The sequence below is a fragment of the Lachnellula hyalina genome (assembly GCF_007821495.1).
Source record: "Lachnellula hyalina strain CBS 185.66 chromosome Unknown contig00019, whole genome shotgun sequence".
Lineage (NCBI taxonomy): Eukaryota > Fungi > Ascomycota > Leotiomycetes > Helotiales > Lachnaceae > Lachnellula > Lachnellula hyalina.
The window spans coordinates 112,399-131,648 of NW_022157133.1; the positions used below are offsets into that span (position 1 = coordinate 112,399).

The window sequence follows — 19,250 nt, forward strand, 5'->3', positions numbered from 1 at the left end:
TAATTCACATTAAGGAGTCTGACGCAAATGACAAAGGAAATGGAGGTGGAAGTGGAGGATGAGACTGCGAGTGAGAAACAAAAAGGGCAAAAGTGCATCTATGGCGCAAACAGACTACCGTTGGACGCGTTACTCCGTACTTGTAGACTTCGAGAGATGAGGGGTCCAAGTAAACAATAAAAATCAATACAATTCATCAGCCTCTTACCTATTCGAGCACTTTATTTTATAAGGCCTAGCTACGCAAACCTTGTAATAAATTCCTATCAAGACCAACATCCTGCGATAATTCAAATTGGAGCAAGCCACCTTGGCGCAAACTGCATCCGCATCTATCGAAACCCTCTCCATCACGACAATGAGCGCATCAATCAACTCAGATGTGGCTCTGTTGACAGAGCACCTAACCTACAGACCAGCCGTATGCATACATAACCCAACGTGACGCGTCTTGTTCTCAGTAGCTAACCTCTCCAACCCCACAGGCCCTAATCGACGACATAGTAAACAGCATCAATATCCTCGCCTTCCGAGCAATCGACGCCGTCGAAGCCGGCCTCACGCGCGCCTCCCCATCAGACCTAGGATTCAAGATCCCTTCCTCAGCCACCGCAGCAGAAACCGACGTACTGCACTCCAAGATAAAACACGAGATCGAAAATGGCGTACACCAATTAGAAACTCTGCTGGAGGCGAAAATCGACAAGAATTTCGACAAGTTGGAACTCTGGACCTTGAGGAATATCTTGTCTGTGCCACCCGAGGTGAGGGACTGGGTGCGCTTGAGTCATTATGAGGGCTTAGATTTTGGGGGCATGAGGGAGGGGGATGGGCCGAGTGTAGAGAGTGTGGAGGTCCAGAGGAGGAGGGTAAGGGAGACGTTGAAATTGCATGCATTGCTCGTTAGTGAGACGGCGAAGAATGATGCTACGATTGCGGCCTTAAAGGCTTTACTCGGGAAGAGTAGTCAAGAAACCAAGAAGGAAGAAGTAGAAGGCGAGGGAACCGAGGCGATATATCCGGCATTTGGATTCCTGCAGGATAGGGGCGAGTTGACGGGAGATGGGAAACACCCCATTACGACGACGGCTTCCTTTACGATTTCCCAGCTTCCAGCGCTGAAGGCGTTACTGCAAGATTTGAAGCCCAGGTTGGATGTGCTGGCGAATGGGAATGGGAAGGCGGGGTTGGTGGGAGAGGAGGAGAAGAGCTGGAGGAGGGAGAGGTTGGAGTTTGTGGAGAAGCAGACGAAGAGGCATCTTGAGAGTGTGAGGGGGCTTGAACTAGGGGATATGGGGGAGGTGAGGGATGGGGAGTGGCAGGGTGAGGGGAGGAAGCTTGGGAAGCAGGAAGTTGAGGATTTGGAGAGAGTTGTGGGGATGGTCGCTGGTGAGGATCCTGGGGAGCCTATGGATGAGGGTTCGTAGTGTTTGCCGTAGGGTTTGTACTTTGGAGTTTGGCGTTCTGGAATATACCAGGAGGCAATGTGGAATAGGGGCTCCCGGCGGACTGAAAAAACGGCATCAATCTATAATGTGTCAGGCGGAGTGTGAAACCCAAAGTCGATGATAATGAGTGCCGACCTTTGCAGCACGAGAGGGTGTAAAATGGATACTATACGGCTCTTGGTTGGATGCTGCGATTGTATTATCATCATGATGGGGAGAGAATGGCTTTGGTTGCAAAGTAATGAAATGTGCTGTCACAAATTTCAAATTAAGGCAAAAACATGTGCTTCTGCAAGTATGCTCAACGATGAATCTCGTTTGTCTAGGCGTGCTCAATCTATCTACAATTTACAAAACGCCATGCTCTCCCAGAAATATAAATCTGTCTTCTCTAATACCCCGCCGGCTCCGGCTTCTGCGGAAACGGCGAGACCTCCATATTGCTATGACAATCTTTCTTCCAATGTGCAGGTGTATATTTATCAACAATGGTCTTAAATTGCTCAAGCGTGCAGAACGATGGGTCGCCTTCCAAATGCTTGCCAGCTGGCTTGCAGCCTGGTACTGTCATGACTTTGTCGTTATATCGTAGTCGAACGTAATAGCCGTCTAATTTTGAACGATCGGATTCTTGGAGGTCCTTGACCTTTTTTCGGGCAATTCCAACTGGGCCTTGACTGGCAATTGGGCTGCCGCCGAATATCCTGCCGAACCAGCTTGTAGTCTCCGATCCCGTCGAAGGAGAGATAGGGGTACGGTTCGCGGGAGCCTGTCTAACTGGTGTGCCTGTCTTCTTGAACAGCTCAAAAGCAATGTGACTAGTGTATGGAGGCCATGGCTCCCCATCGAAAGCTCCAAGTGATGAGAGCACTGACGCAAGAGTTGTATCATGACATCCGCTGAGGCCGAGTTTAATTGCCTTTTCACCACCCCTTCCGACTCCAGTTTGGCCATCTTTGCCTCCAATTTCACTAGATCCATCCTCTGCACTTCCTTCAGCGCTGGCAGCCATGCGAGCTACTACGTCTCCCATCAAACCACCAATACCCAACATCCGATATTCCTCGGACTCTTTGTATCCACTGAACCACTCCTCTACTCCGATCTTTTCGATAATAGCTCTTCCTTTGGCGTCATAGAATTCTTTCGGTAGCCTCGTCTCAGGACCGTGAGCCAGAGTAGAGTTTATGGTGTCCATAATACCAGAAAGTCTGGGGTGGGAGTCCACCGCAACTCGTTTGCTATTCTCTGGCATCCATTCGCCGATCAGTTTATTGAGATACTCCATTTCACTTGTGCTATTCCATCTATCACTAGTCCTCTGTGCAAAAGCCCTCGACAAAGCAGCGAAACGTCTGCAGTTCGAATCGTTTGGGAAAAGTGTCTCGTCTGCTGGCGCCCGAGTGATGATTGTGACTGGCGGTAACGATTGAGATCGATACTGTGAAGGATACAGCCCCCAGAACGTCTGCTGCAGAGACTCTAATGCTCGTGGGATGGGAGTCGCTCGTAGGTAGATCATATCAGCATCCTGAATCGTAGAGGGCATGAATCCCAATTGATCAACGTATAAATGGCGTATCCTCTCTCCCAGAGCGTAGGTCGTCGCTCTTCCCTTATCAGTCAACTCTCCCAAGTTACAGACTGAATCGACCTCCCCATTTGGCCCAGTCGCTATTACAGGACCATCATCAATGCCAAATGTTTCCAAACGCCTTCTCCAGGTCAGAGGTGTCCATTTGCCAGGCTCCATAGTCGCGCTGACCATCTGCCTTGCAATTGCACAGTACGGCCAGAAGGCACCAAGCCCTGCATTTTGGAAACGTGCTGATACTGGTGAGCGCTCACCGTGGCGGAGGAGGATCTGGACGAGTTGTAGCTGTAAGTTTTCTGGGTAGAGCGCTTTAAGCTCCTCTTGGGAGTAAGGTTTGCGAGGTTGAAGAGTAGTCATGGCTGTAACAATTTATTATTCCTTGCCCTTCCGGAAAGTAATACCACCAGATTCTCTGCTATCTCAAGCTACTCGAAGGTTGTGTCGTACTTGGTTGGGTAGGTGGTCCAGAGCAACACCTAGGAGTTACCGTACCGTGGCCGTATTCCGGGGTTTGACAGGGGGTCCAAACTTTATTTGCGCCTACAGTAAACTTTTGGAGCTTCTACTGTACCAATATTTCCCGTCCATTCTCTTCTCTTCAAGCCGTGTAAATGATTGACAGCACAACACCAAATCCACGGGGATGAACTCGTACCATATCTGTACAGCATGTCGCCGAAGACTGACCAAAATTCGACCCCTCAACCCTTCGCAATGGATCTTCCGAGCCACATTTATATCTTTCAACAGCAACAAGCCACGAATCACGATAGATGAGACGACCAAAACCGGTGATAATGCATCGGCACAGGGAGAGGAAGAAGGGGCCACGAAGGAGAGGAGCTCTAGCTGGAACCCCCTTCCCAGGAGACGAATACCCAGGGCTGTGGAGAACAAACAAGGAGACATCCTCGAATCGCTTTTTGAACAAACTCTCTCACCGAAATCCACAGAAGATGGCTCTCTCCAACCTCAATTCTCTCTAGAGCCCTACCAGAATGCCGAAACCCTTAAGAAAATGCTTGAAGAGAATAGTTCGGTGGGGGATTCCTGGCATTTCTTCATGGAGCATTTCGGCCCAGACATTTGGCTCCAAAACCGACAGACTATGCCATCCTACGTGAATACTCCAGCAAGGCTACTTTTGAGACAACTCACTCAAGCAAAATCTCGCGATCCATTCTCTAAAACCCTTCCAACCGTCTCGGAATTGTCTTGGGCATACTTGAAATTGGGGTTGCTTCACGGTCAAGATTGGGCAGATTTGGTCTTCATTTTGATTGAAAATATCATAATCTTGAGACGAGAGTCCTTAAAAGACCTCGCCAGAGAAGAACGGATTCTTATGGATCTTCTCGGAGCCTGGAACGTTATCTGCCGGCAGTCCGACCTCCCTTCCTTATCCCCATCGCCTGATGATCCCACTTCATACAATTGGTCGAGTGTACCTCATATCTCCAAAAACGACGTGGTCCAGACAGAACGAAAGCGCGGTACTCTGGGTGGAGCTTTAGCTCCTTTCGCTCTCCTAGCTCCGTCATTTCCGTTCCGCCAGCTGAACAGCATCCCTCTGATCACTGTTGCAACATTCGTCCTGCTCGAAAAAGACCTTACTCTTGACAAAAGCACTATTTTGGACGCTGCTCCCTTTCTATCTGCATTACGAAATGCACTTGGAGGCTCTGGGTATGATGTTAGTCAACTATTTGAGGCTGCACATGGCCCGGGTGTGGAAGCTGTTTCGGACTTCGTCGTTCGAGAGTGGCCTATGGTAAGGGATACGGTTTTGAAGAAGACAGAACCCCAGAAAGTATCCGCACCTGCTTCGGAAATAGCACAGGACAATCTTTCCGCTAAGCCTTACATGGAACTTGATTTATACAAGCGACTAGAGAATGCTTTCAAACTGCGAGATGGCCCCCAAGTCGACAGGCTATGGGCAAATGCCATGGAATTACCAGTTTCTCAGGATTCCAAACAAGATGATGCCTCTTCCACTGACATCGATAAGGGAATGAAGACTTTATCTCCGAAATTGTACAATTTCTTCATCATGGCCTATATGGGGCTCCGGAAGCCAAATCGTGCTATCGATGTATGGAATCACATGGTTGGCAATGGGTTGACTCCAAATGTTAAAACTTGGACCTCGATGCTTTCTGGATGCAAAGTCGCAAGAGATAAAAACGCACTTGAATCTATATGGGAAAGGATGCAAAAGTCACAGGTTAAGCCTGACGTTCCGTGTTGGACCGCGCGTATCAGTGGACTCATAGATCTCGGCCGACCAGAGGCAGGACTGGAAGCTCTGAGCGAAATGGGTCATTTATGGATGGCGGCAAATAGAAGAAAGAAAGGGAACAAGAAGCCAGAGGTATTGCCCGTCGCTCTGCAAGATGCTGTAAAGCCTACGATTGAGACTATCAACGCAGCAATCTCTGGTCTTCTACGAAAGCGGAAGGATGAGGCAGCCTCCCGGGTACTTGATTGGGCCAACAAACTAGATATTCGTCCTGATGCCGCTACCTTTAACATCCTTCTTCGTCCCTTAATTCGAGATGGCCGATCCCAAGAAGTCAAGGCGCTTCTGCAGCAAATGCACAGCTTGGGCATCCCTGCTGACACGACGACTTTCACTGTCATTCTGGAAGAGACATTTCGTAACATTGGCGATCAAAGCCCTGAACGACTAGTTGAGATCGTATCTGGGATCTTCTCAGAGATGTCGAGTGTAGGCATCGAAGCAAGTCTGCACACTTACAGCAGAGTTATCTACCAGCTGTTGCAAATAGTGCAGGAAGACATGACAGCTGTGAACGCCGTTCTCGAACGGATGGCCAAGCAAGGCCTGCAGGCCTCACCTCACATCTACACCATGCTCATAGAGCATCATTTTAGCCTACAGCCACCTAACCTCGACGCCGTCAGGAACCTGGTCGACGCCGCCCGTCTCAGAGCCGGTAGCACGGATAACGTGTTCTGGGATCGTGTTATTGAGGGTTATGCTAGGGCTGGCGATACGGCTTCAGCGTTGCGGATACTTGGGAAACTTAATGATAAGGCGAATGAGGCTAGTTATTATACGCTGAGGACGTTGCTAGTTGCCTTGGTTCAAAATCAGGAGTTGGATCTTGCGAGGACGTTGGTGCAGAATACAAGAATCGATCGTGGAGGACCGCTTCCAGCTTCTGAGCGAGGGAAGGATGGGCAGCACGAGTTCTGGGCTCTGGCTAGGGAGTTGCACATGTTAGAGGTATGATGTACCATATGTAAGACCACATAGCCAATGTAGTTTATAAGTGTATTTACATAGATACCAAGATGTAAAAGCTTGAATGGAGTGGCAATACAGAAAGAAATGCTATATCCTGACCTTGGCAGGACTTTCCCTGGTGATCCTTTACAACGAGGAGCTTTAAACTGACCGTTTCAACCTCTACTATCTCAGCTTCTGTCCAAATACCCTATGCTCCTTCTATAATAACAAACGCGGCGCACGTGCCAATGTGGGTTGCCAGTGGTGGGGCGGATTGCGATTAGATAAAGAAATGTACGCATCACTTCACAGCACTTCACGTCTCCTCAGAGCTACACAAACATACACAGAATACAATTACAGAACCTTATATTTCAAAGCTGGCTGTTCCCGCCCATTCTAGGATAGAATCTTCTCTTCCCGCCCTTCCTTCCAGCATCCCCTATTACAAAATGGCGACCTTAGACGAGTCCTGCGCAACATGCGCGCGATACCTCAACACCATAACCCCCCAATACGACGAGAAGAGCGAGAAGCCCAAGACACAAGACAGGACTCTAGATTGCTGCGGGCGGGTTATATGTGGAAACTGTATACTTGTATATATTACTCCCTGTTATTTTTCAAGTGGCAAATAGAATACATTCTAACAATGCTGTGTTCTTGATTCATAGAGCAATTCGAGATTCGCTACATATTGTAAGTTAAGAAGCCTTGGACGCCGAAGTAATTTATAAAGAGGTGAGAGAGAGATACTGGCTAACAGGTATGCGTGATTAAAGGTCCCTTTTGTCAGATTTCCACAACGCCGACTCCTCTCCCGCAAGGCTTGAAGGATCCTCCCTCCTATACACCAGCTACATCGACCTCGAAAGACACCAATGCCTCATTACCCATAAACCCACCCGCATATTCAGACGAGCTACCTACATATTCCTCCTTAAACACAACGCCCCAATTTATTACCACCTCTGAGAAGCAAAATCCAAATACAAACGCAAACACACAACCCGCAGAAGACGTCCTCCATTTCCTAAACCACGACACAGACACCCTCCCATCCCTCTCTCTACGCTACAACGTGCCCATCCCCGCACTCCGAAAAACCAACAACCTCACAGCCGACCACCTTTTGCGCGCACGGCGCACGCTACTCATCCCCGGTGAATTCTATAAAGGAGGAGTGTCCCTGAGTCCGCAGCCTATAGAGGGAGAAGAAGAGGAGCGGCGGAAGGGGACGGTGAGGAAGTGGATGGTCAGGTGTAAGGTTAGCGAGTATGATGTTGCGGTGTTGTATTTGGAGAACGCGGGGTATGATTTTGATATGGCTGTGAGTGTGTTTGAGGATGATGAGAGGTGGGAGGGGGAGAACCCGCTGAAGGGGAAGGGGAAACAGAAGGGGTGGGATGTGGGGAGGCGGAGGTTTACTGGGTTGAGGTAGAGGGAGGTGTATACTTTAACATGATCATGAATTTTTGATTGGGTGCGAGCTTAGAGCGCTTCTAGTGTACATATAGCATCAACATCCTAACCAACACCAACCTCCGTAATGCGCGCCAATGACAATTAGTATGCTGACCTCGTTCGGATATCCTATTTACATAATTAGTAAGTCATCACTCATAAGATTGCAAGGGGCAGACTTACAGAAATCTTCCGCTCAATCTCCCTAACAGACCTATCTAACTCCCCCGCAATCATCTGCTTCTTATCCGTCGGCAACAGGGTATATCGTTCGCACAAATCACCATCAATGACACCTTTGACCGGTACATAATAACTTCGGTAGATGAGGTGATCCCTTCCTGCTAGTGGCGCATCTTCAGATCTCATATGTTGCTCCAAGGTCTGGAAGAAATCTACGTCTTCTCGGCCTACGAATGGGATAAGGATACCAAGTGTGCCTTGGAGACCAGCCCATAGCAGACAATCGCGCCCACCGGCTACCAGATTAGTCTTCTGGATGCTCATGGGGATATCTTGGGGGTAGAAATGAGCCATCAATGCTAATCGGTGAGGTGCTCCTTGAAGGTATTGTCGTTCATGAAGTAAGTGCGCTCCCGATCCTTCCTCATCAGCTTCCTCACTTGCCTTTGTAGGACATCGGAGAAGCCAAAGATTGCCGAATTTGTCGCCACCAGCAACAGTCTCGTAGTCTACCATGGTTGTGCAGGATGTCCAACGAGCAATGGTGTCGTCGACGAATGGGATGAGCTTGTTTTCTTGAAACTTGTATACGACCATTGTGACGCTTTCTTGAACATCGCTCACGACAATACGACTTCCCTGCGTTTGTAATCCGACGATCAGATTAGGGACAACCTCTGTTTGTGATTTCCGCAGAAGCTGGCGCATACCAAGGTCGTATATCCTCAAGTCTTTGCCAACGCCAGCTAGCAATCGGCCCTGGAAACCCAGAAGTGCCATTGGTGGTTCTTCAACTTTTGTCTTGTGAATAAATTCGATTTCCTTGCCATCTTCGTGGAATCTATAAACGTGGATAAATCCTGCCGTTGAACTTCGTGGACTAACAATCATATCTTTACCCGTTCCAACAACTAGGAAAACCTCATCTTCTTGACTTGCAAATGAGACAGTGGCCATGCTGACTGCTGCTTCATTGTCATCAAGATCCACCTTTTGGAGGACGCTCTTTTCGGTTATAGGGTCTACGATGGAGATGCAAGAGGCCCAGTGACCTCGTCCTCGGGGATAGCCAAACTCCTCAGGAGGAAGCACTGCAGCATCGCCATTAACAATGGCAGGGTCCTCGAGCAACTTAGCCTTTGTTGCAGGTGATAAGGCGTTGTTTTCGGATTCGATGGTATAGAAGTATGGATGTTCAGGGTGTCGCACGAATTGGCGGGGTGTGTAGGTTAGAGGGATTGATTCTTGGAGAAGGTTGTCGGTGAGCTTCTCGATGGAGAAGATCCTGAACAATATTAGCCTCTGCTGTCGAAGTTCGGACGATGTTATGTGAGTTGTAATAGAGATATATCAGAAGGAACAATTGGATTTTAATGTTTAATCCTCAAAGTCACGAGGACATAAGACAGTTTAACGATAAGAAAATCATCATGGTATCTCAAAAGTGAAAGTAAAAAATGTTCTTGACGTACCTTAGATTCTGTCCTTGGATACCAACCATACCCTCGGTGCATTGCTCGCTGCTGAAGTTCCAACCCCACTCGAGACCAGGATAGTTCAGAGGAGTAAGCATGAAAGCTTTTGTAACAGGATCCGAGTATCCAAGCCATGGCCTTGAGCTCAAAGCAAGTACTGCAGTTTGTCCTTGTACAGAGACACGGAAAAGCTTTGCCGGCTTGGGGCCGAGGAAACGGGTTCGCGTGTCGGAGAGTTCACCAGTGACTTCGTCTAGCACTGTTCGAAGGTAAACGCCGGAGTAGAGTCCGATGTGAAGGTAAAGGGTAGAGCCTCCAGATGAAGAGTCCGCCATAGCCATAATCGATAAAGCAGAAGGAGCCGAGGTCAAGGCTTGAACTGATTTGTTTTCCAGTGTCGAATCCGGGTCGAGACTCAGAATACGAACAGTAGAATCGTCGCAGCCTACGGCCAAGAAATTACTTCGAACACGACCTTCGGGGACCTCTCCAAGACTCAGACATGTTACCGTCCCAGTCATCTCTTTCTTTTCATCGTACTCTGCAAGCGACCCATCCGAATCCATCTCAAAGTAGACGATCTCGCCAGAACTGAGGGCAACAGCCACTTGTCGTTCATTAGTCGTAGCAGCGACAATAGACCGATGCTGAGGTGCAGCCCATTCGTTGACGCGGCGGTCCGCTCTAATATGCCGAATTCCTTTCGGGTGAACTTGGATCAACCCATCTTCGCCAAGCTGCTGTACTGCAAGGGTGGACGCGGATGATAGAAAGCCAGTATCAGTCACCTCTTCGACGGTTTCTCCAATGCTAAGGACGAGGGTAGCATTGGTGAAAGTTAAAATGATGTAAGCATCAAAAGTGTCATCTCGGGTAAGTTTTGTGGTCCAGACAGCTGAAGGCACCCCGGGCAATTCTGATTCTACGATTTCGTTGACTTCCAGCCCATGCTTCAAAGTTCTAAATGTGCTTCGAGCTCCTGTACCACATATCGAGTAGATCTGGGGAGCATCCTCGTCTGTGAGATTGGCTACTTTGCAGTCCATCAAGGGATTCATAGAGTCAACGCTCTGAACTAAACTCAAATTCTCAGCCGGCCGAGGGTGGAAATAGACAGGCGTATAAGGTTCCGTCGCGTCAACTGGAAAGTCGTCGCTGGTAAATTCTATTTCCTCGTCATCATCCCCAAGCTTTTCAAATTGGTAGAACTGGTGATTTCCAAACTCGCTAGCAACGAATAAAAATCCACTTTTCAAGATGCACAGACTTGAAGAAACTGGGACGGTGTCAAAGTACTTGATCTTCAAGCGTTGTACTTCCCCAGTAGGAGCTCCATCGTCATCCTCTGCCATCTCGATAGTGACTTTGAAAAGATCGCCATCTTCGGTTTGGAGAAGAAAAAAGAATGCACCAGCTGCACCCTTCAGCTTGTGCATAACTCCAGCCACAATCGAGCGCTTTCTCTGGGGGTCCTCGGTCGCACCACGCCGTCGAGGAATAGCAACACGGAATGCTTCCTGATTCGAATGTCGATACGTGATATTGTCCTCCCCACAGACCAAAACTCCACTAGGGCCATCTTGACCACCTGGGACTTGGAATAATATAGTGGCGGTTCGATCTACAGGGTCTGCCCACTTCCTAACCACATGGTTCAATCCGAGGTCAAGCTCATAGTAAACCAAAGTCTTTTCGATTTCCTCATATGCCTGACCGGTTGGATCTTGATCTGATTCTCCATAATCGACTTCGAGGGCGGCAAAAACTGGATTCGAAAACGCCACATCCAATGCCACTAACGCAAACACCAAGGTCTGGGCTTTGTGGGCTTCTAGAGGAGAGGAGATTGTGAGCTCGGCTTGTGAATTACGGTTGAGCACATAAACTAGCTTGTTCTTCTCCGCAGAAGCTATCAGGCATGCTCTGCCTTTAGGGTCCACAGCCAGGTATTGGCCAGGAATGACTCGGCGCACTCCAGACTTTCCAAATGTCTCTAAGTGTAAACGGCTGAATCTATTCTGTGCCGGAAGGAACTCGACGATGGTAATTCGTCCCGAGTCGGACGTAATTATAATGTAATCTAGATACTTCTTTAGCTCAGTTCTACAAAAAAAAAAACCCCCCCTACAGCTCCCTCTATTTTGCTGGTGACGAACCATGGTGGTATTTCTCGTGCTGCCATCCATGCTTTCTATCACTAAGTGAAGCTCAAAATGGTGTGATAGAAGGACTTACCCTTATTGCTCCCAGCGAGCCTGAAAGCTGCGATAGCCCTTATTATTCCAAAGACATCGTGGGAAAGCGCGGTGAGGATCTTGCCCTGGGAGGGATCTGGTCGGTGGAGCGTGAGACGCGATCCAGAAGCTGTAACTATCTGCTGCTCTTTTGTTCCCGCGAACTGTCCAAGTATAGCTTGGGTGATGGCAGTGGGAGGTTGGACAGTCAAGCTGTACATGAACATAGTAGAAGTGGTAGCCATCTTGAAATGGCGGGGGTGCAGAAAACCTGCGCAACTGAATGGTGTGGTTTCTCAGACAACGACAAGAATAGCCTTCCAGTTGTCGAAGTAGATACCGAAGCTGGACAGAGCTGGCAAGGCAGCTTTCACAGCTCAGTTGACAATCATTGAAGGGGGGGTGGAAGAATGGATTGACAGCCTTTCTCTGACTTGGGAAAGCTTCGCGAATTTTTGAAAGTCGCTTCGCTTACTCCGCACTAAAGTTGATCCGCACCTTTTTCCGGGGAGTCTGTGGATACAAAAGCGGCACTTGATATGGTAAGCTTTTTATAGCTTGGAACATTGAAAGTCAGTGCCGCTTTTTCGATCCTATCCAGGCCAGGACACGCTTATCCTGGTCTTGTACTCGTATGGAGCTGCACTGCGCTGCGCTGCGCTGATCCGAACAACCACGTATCTTTAAGAGCTTCTGCTTCCTCTAGCCAAAATAAGTACCCCTTACCTAACCTAGGATTACTACATACGTTTCTAGAAGAAATCATTCCTGATTCCCAACTTAGGGTTCTCCCCAACCTCGCCTTGAATCTCTGATTCCGCTATGCTATGTGTGCGACCTTTACCTTTATGATCGGATGATCATCTGAAATTCCCTGTCTTGTACAACCGCTCTCCCCTCCAACTCATTTACTTCACCCCCGGTACTATACAAAGTTCCACATACCATACTCCTGCTGCGATTGCAAAATGTCTCAACTCTCTGCCGTACCAGCTGGCAATGAAGCTTCAACAAGAGATAGGGAGCAGCCAAACCCTCTGTCCTTCACGCTCATCGTTGTTTCCCCGTCAGTTGGAGTCAGCAGCCCTCTCACCTTTGCTTCTCTCCCCGCAACTACGACCGTCCGGCAGCTCAAAGCCAAGATTCGAGACTCTACCCCTTCAAAACCTTCGAATGATCGCCAAAGGCTGATCTATCGCGGTCGGTTGCTTGGTCGAGAAGCGGAGACTATGCTGGAAGTATTCGGCCAGGAAACTGTAAGCAAAAGTCCTTTGATCTATTAGCTACTTACTGATAATTGCTACTCTCAGCTCGGGAACTCGGAATCACAGACCATACATCTTGTCCTACGAGATGTAGACGATCCAACACCGCCTAGCCAAGCCAATCCTATAGCACCTGCTCAAGGCATGCAAGCACAACAACCCCGTCCTTCACCCCAGCAGGCTCAACAGTATCATCAAGTCCTCCACCAGGCCGAACAATATCATAATATTATGACCCAGAGACTGCTACAGCTCCAACACGAGACACAACGCTTGCAGAGGGAGATGGGCGCGATTGAACAACGACATCGTGCCGCGCAGGCAGCTGTAACTGACGGCATAGCTAATGGCGAACATGCGGCGCCAATTGCCCACCCTCTACCAGTTCCGCAAGCCTTTTCAGCAAACCTACCATTCGGTTATAGGCCGCCCCAAGCCATTCCACCCGCCGTGCAGAATCTGATAGCGCAGCAGCAACGAGATCGAGCTGCAGAAGGTAGGGTTGGAGTTCAAGATGCTACAGGCAACAGAGCTACTAGCCCTACACAGACTGCATCTGGTAGAGCAAGTCCTAGCGTTCGTCGACCTGATCACACCACGACCTATACCCGTGAAGGTATTGGTCCCAATGGAGAAAGGTGGCATATGACTGTGAATGAGACAACTACGACACTTCCAATTCCCCAGCCTCACTTGCATTCGACAGGCCACCATCAACACCCCCCTCTAAACCCTGGTCCTGATATCCAGGCAGTTTTACGAAATGCAGACCGGTACTTATCGGCCCAGAACAATATGATGGGAAGTGCTTCCAATCCCGAAGCCTCAACTTTTACACAAGCTGGCCCATCCAATATAGGCCCAGCAGCTGCGCTGCCAGGCATGCCGGGATCAAGTACTACTCCTCTCACAACCAATGGCTCTCCTTCCGCGTCTACGATCGTGAACCCACCTACGCAAGCAATCACTCAAGGTTCCAGCACTAATGTTACTTCTACTTCCACCGAGCCAACGGTATACCTCGTGTCGTCGCCCCAAGGACCTCGAGCACTTCTAGTGAGCAATTCAGAGACGTTCTTCACGCCTAGACAACATTCAAGACGCCACAGAATGGACTTTGCTGCTACGAATCAAGAACAGGCTCAGGTAGGAGAAACGTTCGGCCTTCCAGAATATCGTAACAGACCGGCAGATCGACCTCGACGCAATCGACGTGTTCAAATCGACCAAGCTGAACAAATAAATGGTGGTCATGCCAATCCTCCCCAAGGAGTCATTGGCGTCCGAGTTTGGCAAGCTGTTTGGACGTTGATCCGATTTATTGGAATGCTCTGGCTTTTTTCGGGCCATAGCAGCTGGACACGTTGGTTCCTGATCGGCGGAGTCAGCTTTATTATTTTTCTCTTTAATGTTGGGGCCTTGAATGGTACGGCCTTGAACGAGCTATTTCGCCCTATCATACGTTATTTTGAGAATAGACTTCCAATGGCTGGACCCGAGGCCGCCTTGGTTCCTGCGGTGAATGCAGCAATACCACAACCCGAAGCAGCGCCAATCCTTCCTGCCGGAAATGAACAGACTCCGACCACCACAGATGGCGAGCCCGAGCCCGATCCAGCTCAAGCCGCCGAAAGATTGGTTCGACAACATAGGGAGGCTAACGGAGGCTGGGTTATGTCTCAGGTTCGACGTGTCGAACATGCGTTACTTTTGTTTTTTGCGAGCTTGGTGCCAGGTGTCGGCGAACGACATATCGCCCACAGGGAGGCAGAAGCGAATGCCGCCGAAGCAGAGAGACAACGTCGTATCGCGGCTGCCGAAGCTATTGCTGCCGCAGCAGAAAACCCAGAAGGTACGGAAGAAGTAACCAGGGCTGAAGGCGAGAATACGGGGGAGAATCAACAAGGTCCAGAGAACCAGCCTCAAGGTGAGCAGGCGCCGGCAGCACCTGTACCCTTGATTGAGGTCTAAAGCGGATATCCGGGGCATCATTAAGTGAAACATTACCTGCGAATTCATGAGAAAACGAGTTCTACATCGCATAAACCCTTCGTATCCAAGAGCCCCTAGAAGCTAGAACAGCAAGTGCTGCTAGCACCGCCAAAGCAGTAAAGCAAGAAGCACTCCCTGTTTCGAGACAGAATATAGCAGACGACATAATGGGGATTACGGCCTCCAGGATATAGAGTCATATGAGTTCTCTGTCAACAGGATAGTTCCAGGGTATACTGAACATTATTAAGCTTTCTCAGACTACTCCACAACCCGCACGTGATGATAGCTCGTTTTTCTGTGCTAGCTTAAATTCAGCCAAGCGCAAATCCTTTTGACATCGAAAGGCGCAATGGCGTCTGAAGCGAGAAAAGTTGTCTACTCCGCGCGACCGAAAATTACAGTGCACACCCTGTTCACCTAATAATGAAGTAGCGAGGAATAGTATTTAGACACAGAAGCTTGCTTGATTTTCAATCGACTTACTTTTCGGCCGCGGCGGAGTACGGGACGATTGCTACTAGCTGAACTACCACACCAGATAGATTCTGTCTATTTCACATTTATATTCAAACTGTACCCTTGAAGCCATTCTCTATTCTGAATATTCTTGGACCAGATTTAGTTGATATACCCTGGAAAGCACCCATGTCTTCCACTTCCACAAGAACATTCTCCCTCGAGGCTCTACCCCGTGATCCAAACATATCAAAGACTTCCACACCAATCCCTGAGGGCTCATTATCCAGCTTGAACTTCGAACCCACAAACCTCGATGCCATCGTTGCCGCATCCCGCCTTGCCGATGCCGAAGTCCCTGATGGAGGATATGGCTGGGTAAGTTACTTCCTCTACTCATCGTGTACCCCGATTTAGACATATTCGAGGCTTCAATTTTCTTCAACGTCTCAAGAGTTCTACAAATACCTGAATATCAATATCGTTCTCGCCTTCTACTGAAGACTACTAATAAAACTCACCCAAAAGGTCGTTATAGCCGCCTGCAGCGCTCTAACCTTCTGGTTCGTAGGCACCACCTACTCCTGGGGCATCATCCAGGCCGCACTCGTCGAGCGCAACTTGTCCAGTCCGTCTACCATCAGTTTCGTAGGCAGCTTGGCCTGTGCGAGTATCTCCATCTTGGCGCTAGTCAATGCGAGGACTATTCGGAAGTTGGGGGCTAGGATGACGGCGCTGATTGGCGTGGGGTGTCTGGGGTTGGGGGAGATTCTGAGTGGGTTCTCGACGAGGAATGTTGGAGCGCTGTTTTTTACCGCGGGTGTTGTGATGGGGATTGGGTGTAGGTATGTTTTCCTTTCTTTTTTGAGTGGGAAGTGTTGGGGGCAATTTTGCTAATATGTGGTGGATTATAGTTTGTTGTTTATGGTATGAAGCCCAAGACACCATCATATTTTTCCTTTGGTCTCTACGATTACCCCTCAGTATTTCAACAAAAAGCGAGGCATAGTAAATGGATTCGTCTATGCTGGAGGCGGATTAGGTGGCACTGTTATCTCGTTTGCTGTGAACGGATTGATCAATTCCCTTGGACCAGAATGGACGTTCAGGATTCTTGGTTTGGTCACGCTCGCGACTAGCTTTCCGGCTGCGTGGTTGATTAAGGAGCGCCTGCCTATTACGACAGCCACTTTCGTCGAATGGTTTGTCCTTCTACCTAGCTCTATCGGTTTGCTCTTACGTCTGACTTTGTAACAGGTCGCTGTTCAAGAACGTCCAGTTTACTACGCTGTTCTTTGCTGGTGCTGTAAGCGCTACTACCTCTTCCAAACCCCTTGGGTTCGAGTTTATTCGGGAGAACTAAACTAACCCCCCACAGATCGCAACCTTCCCCCTCTTCGTCCCACCCTTCTTCCTCCCACTATACAGCGCCTCCCTCGGTCTCTCCCCCTCAGCCGGCGCCGGTCTAGTAGTCGGCTTCAACTTCTCCTCCGCCGTCGGCCGTCTCTGCTGCGGCTTCCTATGCGACTTCATGGGACCCGTCAACACTCTCCTCCTCTCATTATTCCTAAGCGCTTTAAGCATGCTCGCTATCTGGCCCGTGTCAAGCTCCCTAGGCTCGCTCATCGTATTCGTGATCATCAACGGCGCGGCAAATGGCGGTTTCTTTTCGTGCATGCCTACTGTGGTAGGCAGTGTATTTGGCTCCAGGAGAGTGGGCGTTGCTATGGGTATGATTGTTACGGGATGGGGTGGAGGGTATTTGATGGTTAGTTCTGCCTCCTGAATCCCTGATTATTGATATCATGTTCGAAATGGATTAGTGGCTTATTGAGATGGCTGTAGGGCGCTCCGATTGCCCGGTATCTCCTCGCGGCGTACGGGGGGCCGCATAGTACGTTGAAGGCGTATCATCCTGCTATGATCTACGCGGGATCTATGGCGTTGGGCGCTGCGCTACTGGTACTGGTGTTGAAGCTGAGAATAAGCAAGAGTCCTTTTAAGAAGTTATAAGGGAGGGGGTTTGCAGCATATATGTGCCAAAGTATAGTGTACAAGAGTCATCGGTGCTTTTCACGGCTTCCAGGTTATACTATAAGGAAGGGATGGCAGGGGCGAAGAAAGGTGTTGGGCTCACTAGCTTTATAGTTCTGGGATAGGTTGCTCGTTGCGCCCTGTTTGTATTATGTGTTGTAGAAGATTATATTATCAGTAGTTACGAAAGGAAACAGTATAAACCGGAAGTTTCATACAGCTAAGAAAAAATATGGCTGCCAGCCAGCTTTCCTAGTAAGTCCTCTAGAAACGCAAAACGCCCCAGTATATCAACCCTGTAGCACATGATACAAGCAAGCAAAGACACACACCCTACTTCCTATGCTTGGTAATCTCAAACACCTCGCTCAACCCCGTCACCGTCGCCTCCACATTCATCGTGACGCTCGGCATCTTCTCGTGACTCCCCTCGCACATAATAGCCACCAGCGCCAGATACTGATTCACCTCACGCAACATAATCGGGCGCTTCATATCCGTCAACACGATGACGCTTTCCGCGTTCTTGCATGCCACTTGATCGTCCAGCTTCTTGTTCCACGGCGGGCCTTCCAGGAACTCGATATACTCTTTTGGACGCTCCCAGCCGTAGATTTCCGATACGTCGACGATGACGTCGATGTAGTCGCTGCAGATCTCGTATGAGGGCATGTCGACGGGTGAGGAATCGGTGGCGATGTAGATTTTAGAGAGGACGTCGAAGAGGTAGGCTTTTTCGAAGCGGCAGGAGCGGCAGAGGTCGTTGAGGAGGGCTTCTAGGGTTGCAAGGTGGGGGATTAGTTTCTGGATGACTTTGCTGAAGGCTTCGAAGATGGAGTGATTGTAGATTGAGGTTAGGTGGAAGGTGATAGGGGCGTTTTCTACTCCGTGATCCGAGAGCTCATCCTGGATGCGTTGCATGATGTCTCGTTGGATGTCGAGTTTGTAGTCATCAGAGAGACCGTCAACTTTGTGGATGAAGACTTCGATGTTTACGTTTTGGTAGCTGGGTTGGAGATTGAGGATGGTGCTGTTCAGACGGTTGATTGCTTCGATGTAGTCATCTTGCGCATCGATTACCCAGATGAGGGCGCCGATTTCGCAGAAGATGGCATCGAGGTCAAATGAAGGATCCATAAAGTCAAGTTGACCAGGCAAGTCCCAAACTTGGAAGTCCATAAAGGAACTACAACGGTTAGTTCTGTCATTTGAGTACAAACAAGGAACTAACTGCATGGAATCCTTTTGAATCCTAGCAGTAGACTCTAGGAATAAAGTCTCGTTTGGAGGCATCTTGTGGAAGACGACACTTGAAATAGATGACTTTCCGCTCCTACAATCTGTGAGTACAACAATCGGTGCTTGAGCAGAGTATCTACATACCTTCGCTGACCCATCAGCAGTAACCTCGGTTTTCCCTTTGCCGCAGGGCCCGGAGCTGGCTCCGGAGCTTTGGTTGCATCTTTCTTTTGAATATTGATGCGGTTCTGTTCATAGACACGTTCAAGATTTAGCTGAGCTGGACTGATATGGCGGACAGGCCCCTGACGAGGAGGCCCATTGTATGAGCGATCCAGCTTGGTGCGTCTACGGCCTGTATGAAGCACAGGCATGGCAGTTGAAGAAACGGAGAATCATGAAATAAATGTGGGCAGCGTGGACAGCGTGGATACTAGTCGTGACGCAACTTGCGTGTAATTGAGAACGGATTTCAGATATTTGAGATTGAGATTGAATTGTGACGTGAGTGACTGACTGACTGCTAAACCCACGACGACGGTGAAATCACCCCAGCAGTAACAGAGACAGTACTTTCCGTCTTACTCATCTTTTGCGTAACAACAAT

The 19,250-nt window shown here is 49.1% G+C and overlaps 8 protein-coding genes across 8 annotated transcripts; 5 read left to right on the forward strand and 3 right to left on the reverse strand.

Moving 5' to 3' along the window:
* Nucleotides 1–358: 358 nt before the first annotated feature.
* MTW1 (Kinetochore-associated protein) lies at nucleotides 359–1,427 on the forward strand (the record flags this gene model as incomplete). The annotated part of the gene is made up of 2 exons (XM_031146358.1): nucleotides 359–421; nucleotides 486–1,427. The coding sequence occupies 2 exons, from the start codon at nucleotides 359–361 to the stop codon at nucleotides 1,425–1,427; spliced, it is 1,005 nt and encodes a 334-aa protein (XP_031008069.1).
* A 412-nt stretch (nucleotides 1,428–1,839) lies between these two features.
* SPBC4.06_1 (putative acid phosphatase) lies at nucleotides 1,840–3,399 on the reverse strand (the record flags this gene model as incomplete). Its single annotated transcript, XM_031146359.1, has 1 exon — nucleotides 1,840–3,399. One exon carries the CDS (start codon nucleotides 3,397–3,399, stop codon nucleotides 1,840–1,842), a length of 1,560 nt encoding a protein of 519 aa, XP_031008072.1.
* On the forward strand, nucleotides 3,022–6,301 carry LHYA1_G001377 (Pentatricopeptide repeat-containing protein, mitochondrial; the record flags this gene model as incomplete). Its single annotated transcript, XM_031146360.1, has 4 exons — nucleotides 3,022–3,045; nucleotides 3,092–3,329; nucleotides 3,478–3,551; nucleotides 3,665–6,301. 4 exons carry the CDS (start codon nucleotides 3,022–3,024, stop codon nucleotides 6,299–6,301), a joined length of 2,973 nt encoding a protein of 990 aa, XP_031008071.1.
* A 449-nt stretch (nucleotides 6,302–6,750) lies between these two features.
* LHYA1_G001378 (uncharacterized protein) lies at nucleotides 6,751–7,739 on the forward strand (the record flags this gene model as incomplete). The annotated part of the gene is made up of 3 exons (XM_031146361.1): nucleotides 6,751–6,897; nucleotides 6,973–6,997; nucleotides 7,081–7,739. 3 exons carry the CDS (start codon nucleotides 6,751–6,753, stop codon nucleotides 7,737–7,739), a joined length of 831 nt encoding a protein of 276 aa, XP_031008074.1.
* A 125-nt stretch (nucleotides 7,740–7,864) lies between these two features.
* On the reverse strand, nucleotides 7,865–11,899 carry rse1 (Pre-mRNA-splicing factor; the record flags this gene model as incomplete). Its single annotated transcript, XM_031146362.1, has 4 exons — nucleotides 7,865–7,891; nucleotides 7,946–9,230; nucleotides 9,418–11,500; nucleotides 11,656–11,899. The coding sequence occupies 4 exons, from the start codon at nucleotides 11,897–11,899 to the stop codon at nucleotides 7,865–7,867; spliced, it is 3,639 nt and encodes a 1,212-aa protein (XP_031008073.1).
* A 723-nt stretch (nucleotides 11,900–12,622) lies between these two features.
* Nucleotides 12,623–14,890, forward strand: LHYA1_G001380 (uncharacterized protein; the record flags this gene model as incomplete). Its single annotated transcript, XM_031146363.1, has 2 exons — nucleotides 12,623–12,910; nucleotides 12,965–14,890. 2 exons carry the CDS (start codon nucleotides 12,623–12,625, stop codon nucleotides 14,888–14,890), a joined length of 2,214 nt encoding a protein of 737 aa, XP_031008149.1.
* A 669-nt stretch (nucleotides 14,891–15,559) lies between these two features.
* On the forward strand, nucleotides 15,560–17,383 carry apdF_0 (Aspyridones efflux protein; the record flags this gene model as incomplete). The annotated part of the gene is made up of 6 exons (XM_031146364.1): nucleotides 15,560–15,748; nucleotides 15,899–16,215; nucleotides 16,306–16,572; nucleotides 16,628–16,676; nucleotides 16,749–17,138; nucleotides 17,216–17,383. 6 exons carry the CDS (start codon nucleotides 15,560–15,562, stop codon nucleotides 17,381–17,383), a joined length of 1,380 nt encoding a protein of 459 aa, XP_031008150.1.
* A 354-nt stretch (nucleotides 17,384–17,737) lies between these two features.
* On the reverse strand, nucleotides 17,738–19,017 carry gtr2 (GTP-binding protein gtr2; the record flags this gene model as incomplete). The annotated part of the gene is made up of 3 exons (XM_031146365.1): nucleotides 17,738–18,590; nucleotides 18,636–18,737; nucleotides 18,788–19,017. 3 exons carry the CDS (start codon nucleotides 19,015–19,017, stop codon nucleotides 17,738–17,740), a joined length of 1,185 nt encoding a protein of 394 aa, XP_031008151.1.
* Between the last annotated feature and the right edge of the window lie 233 nt (nucleotides 19,018–19,250).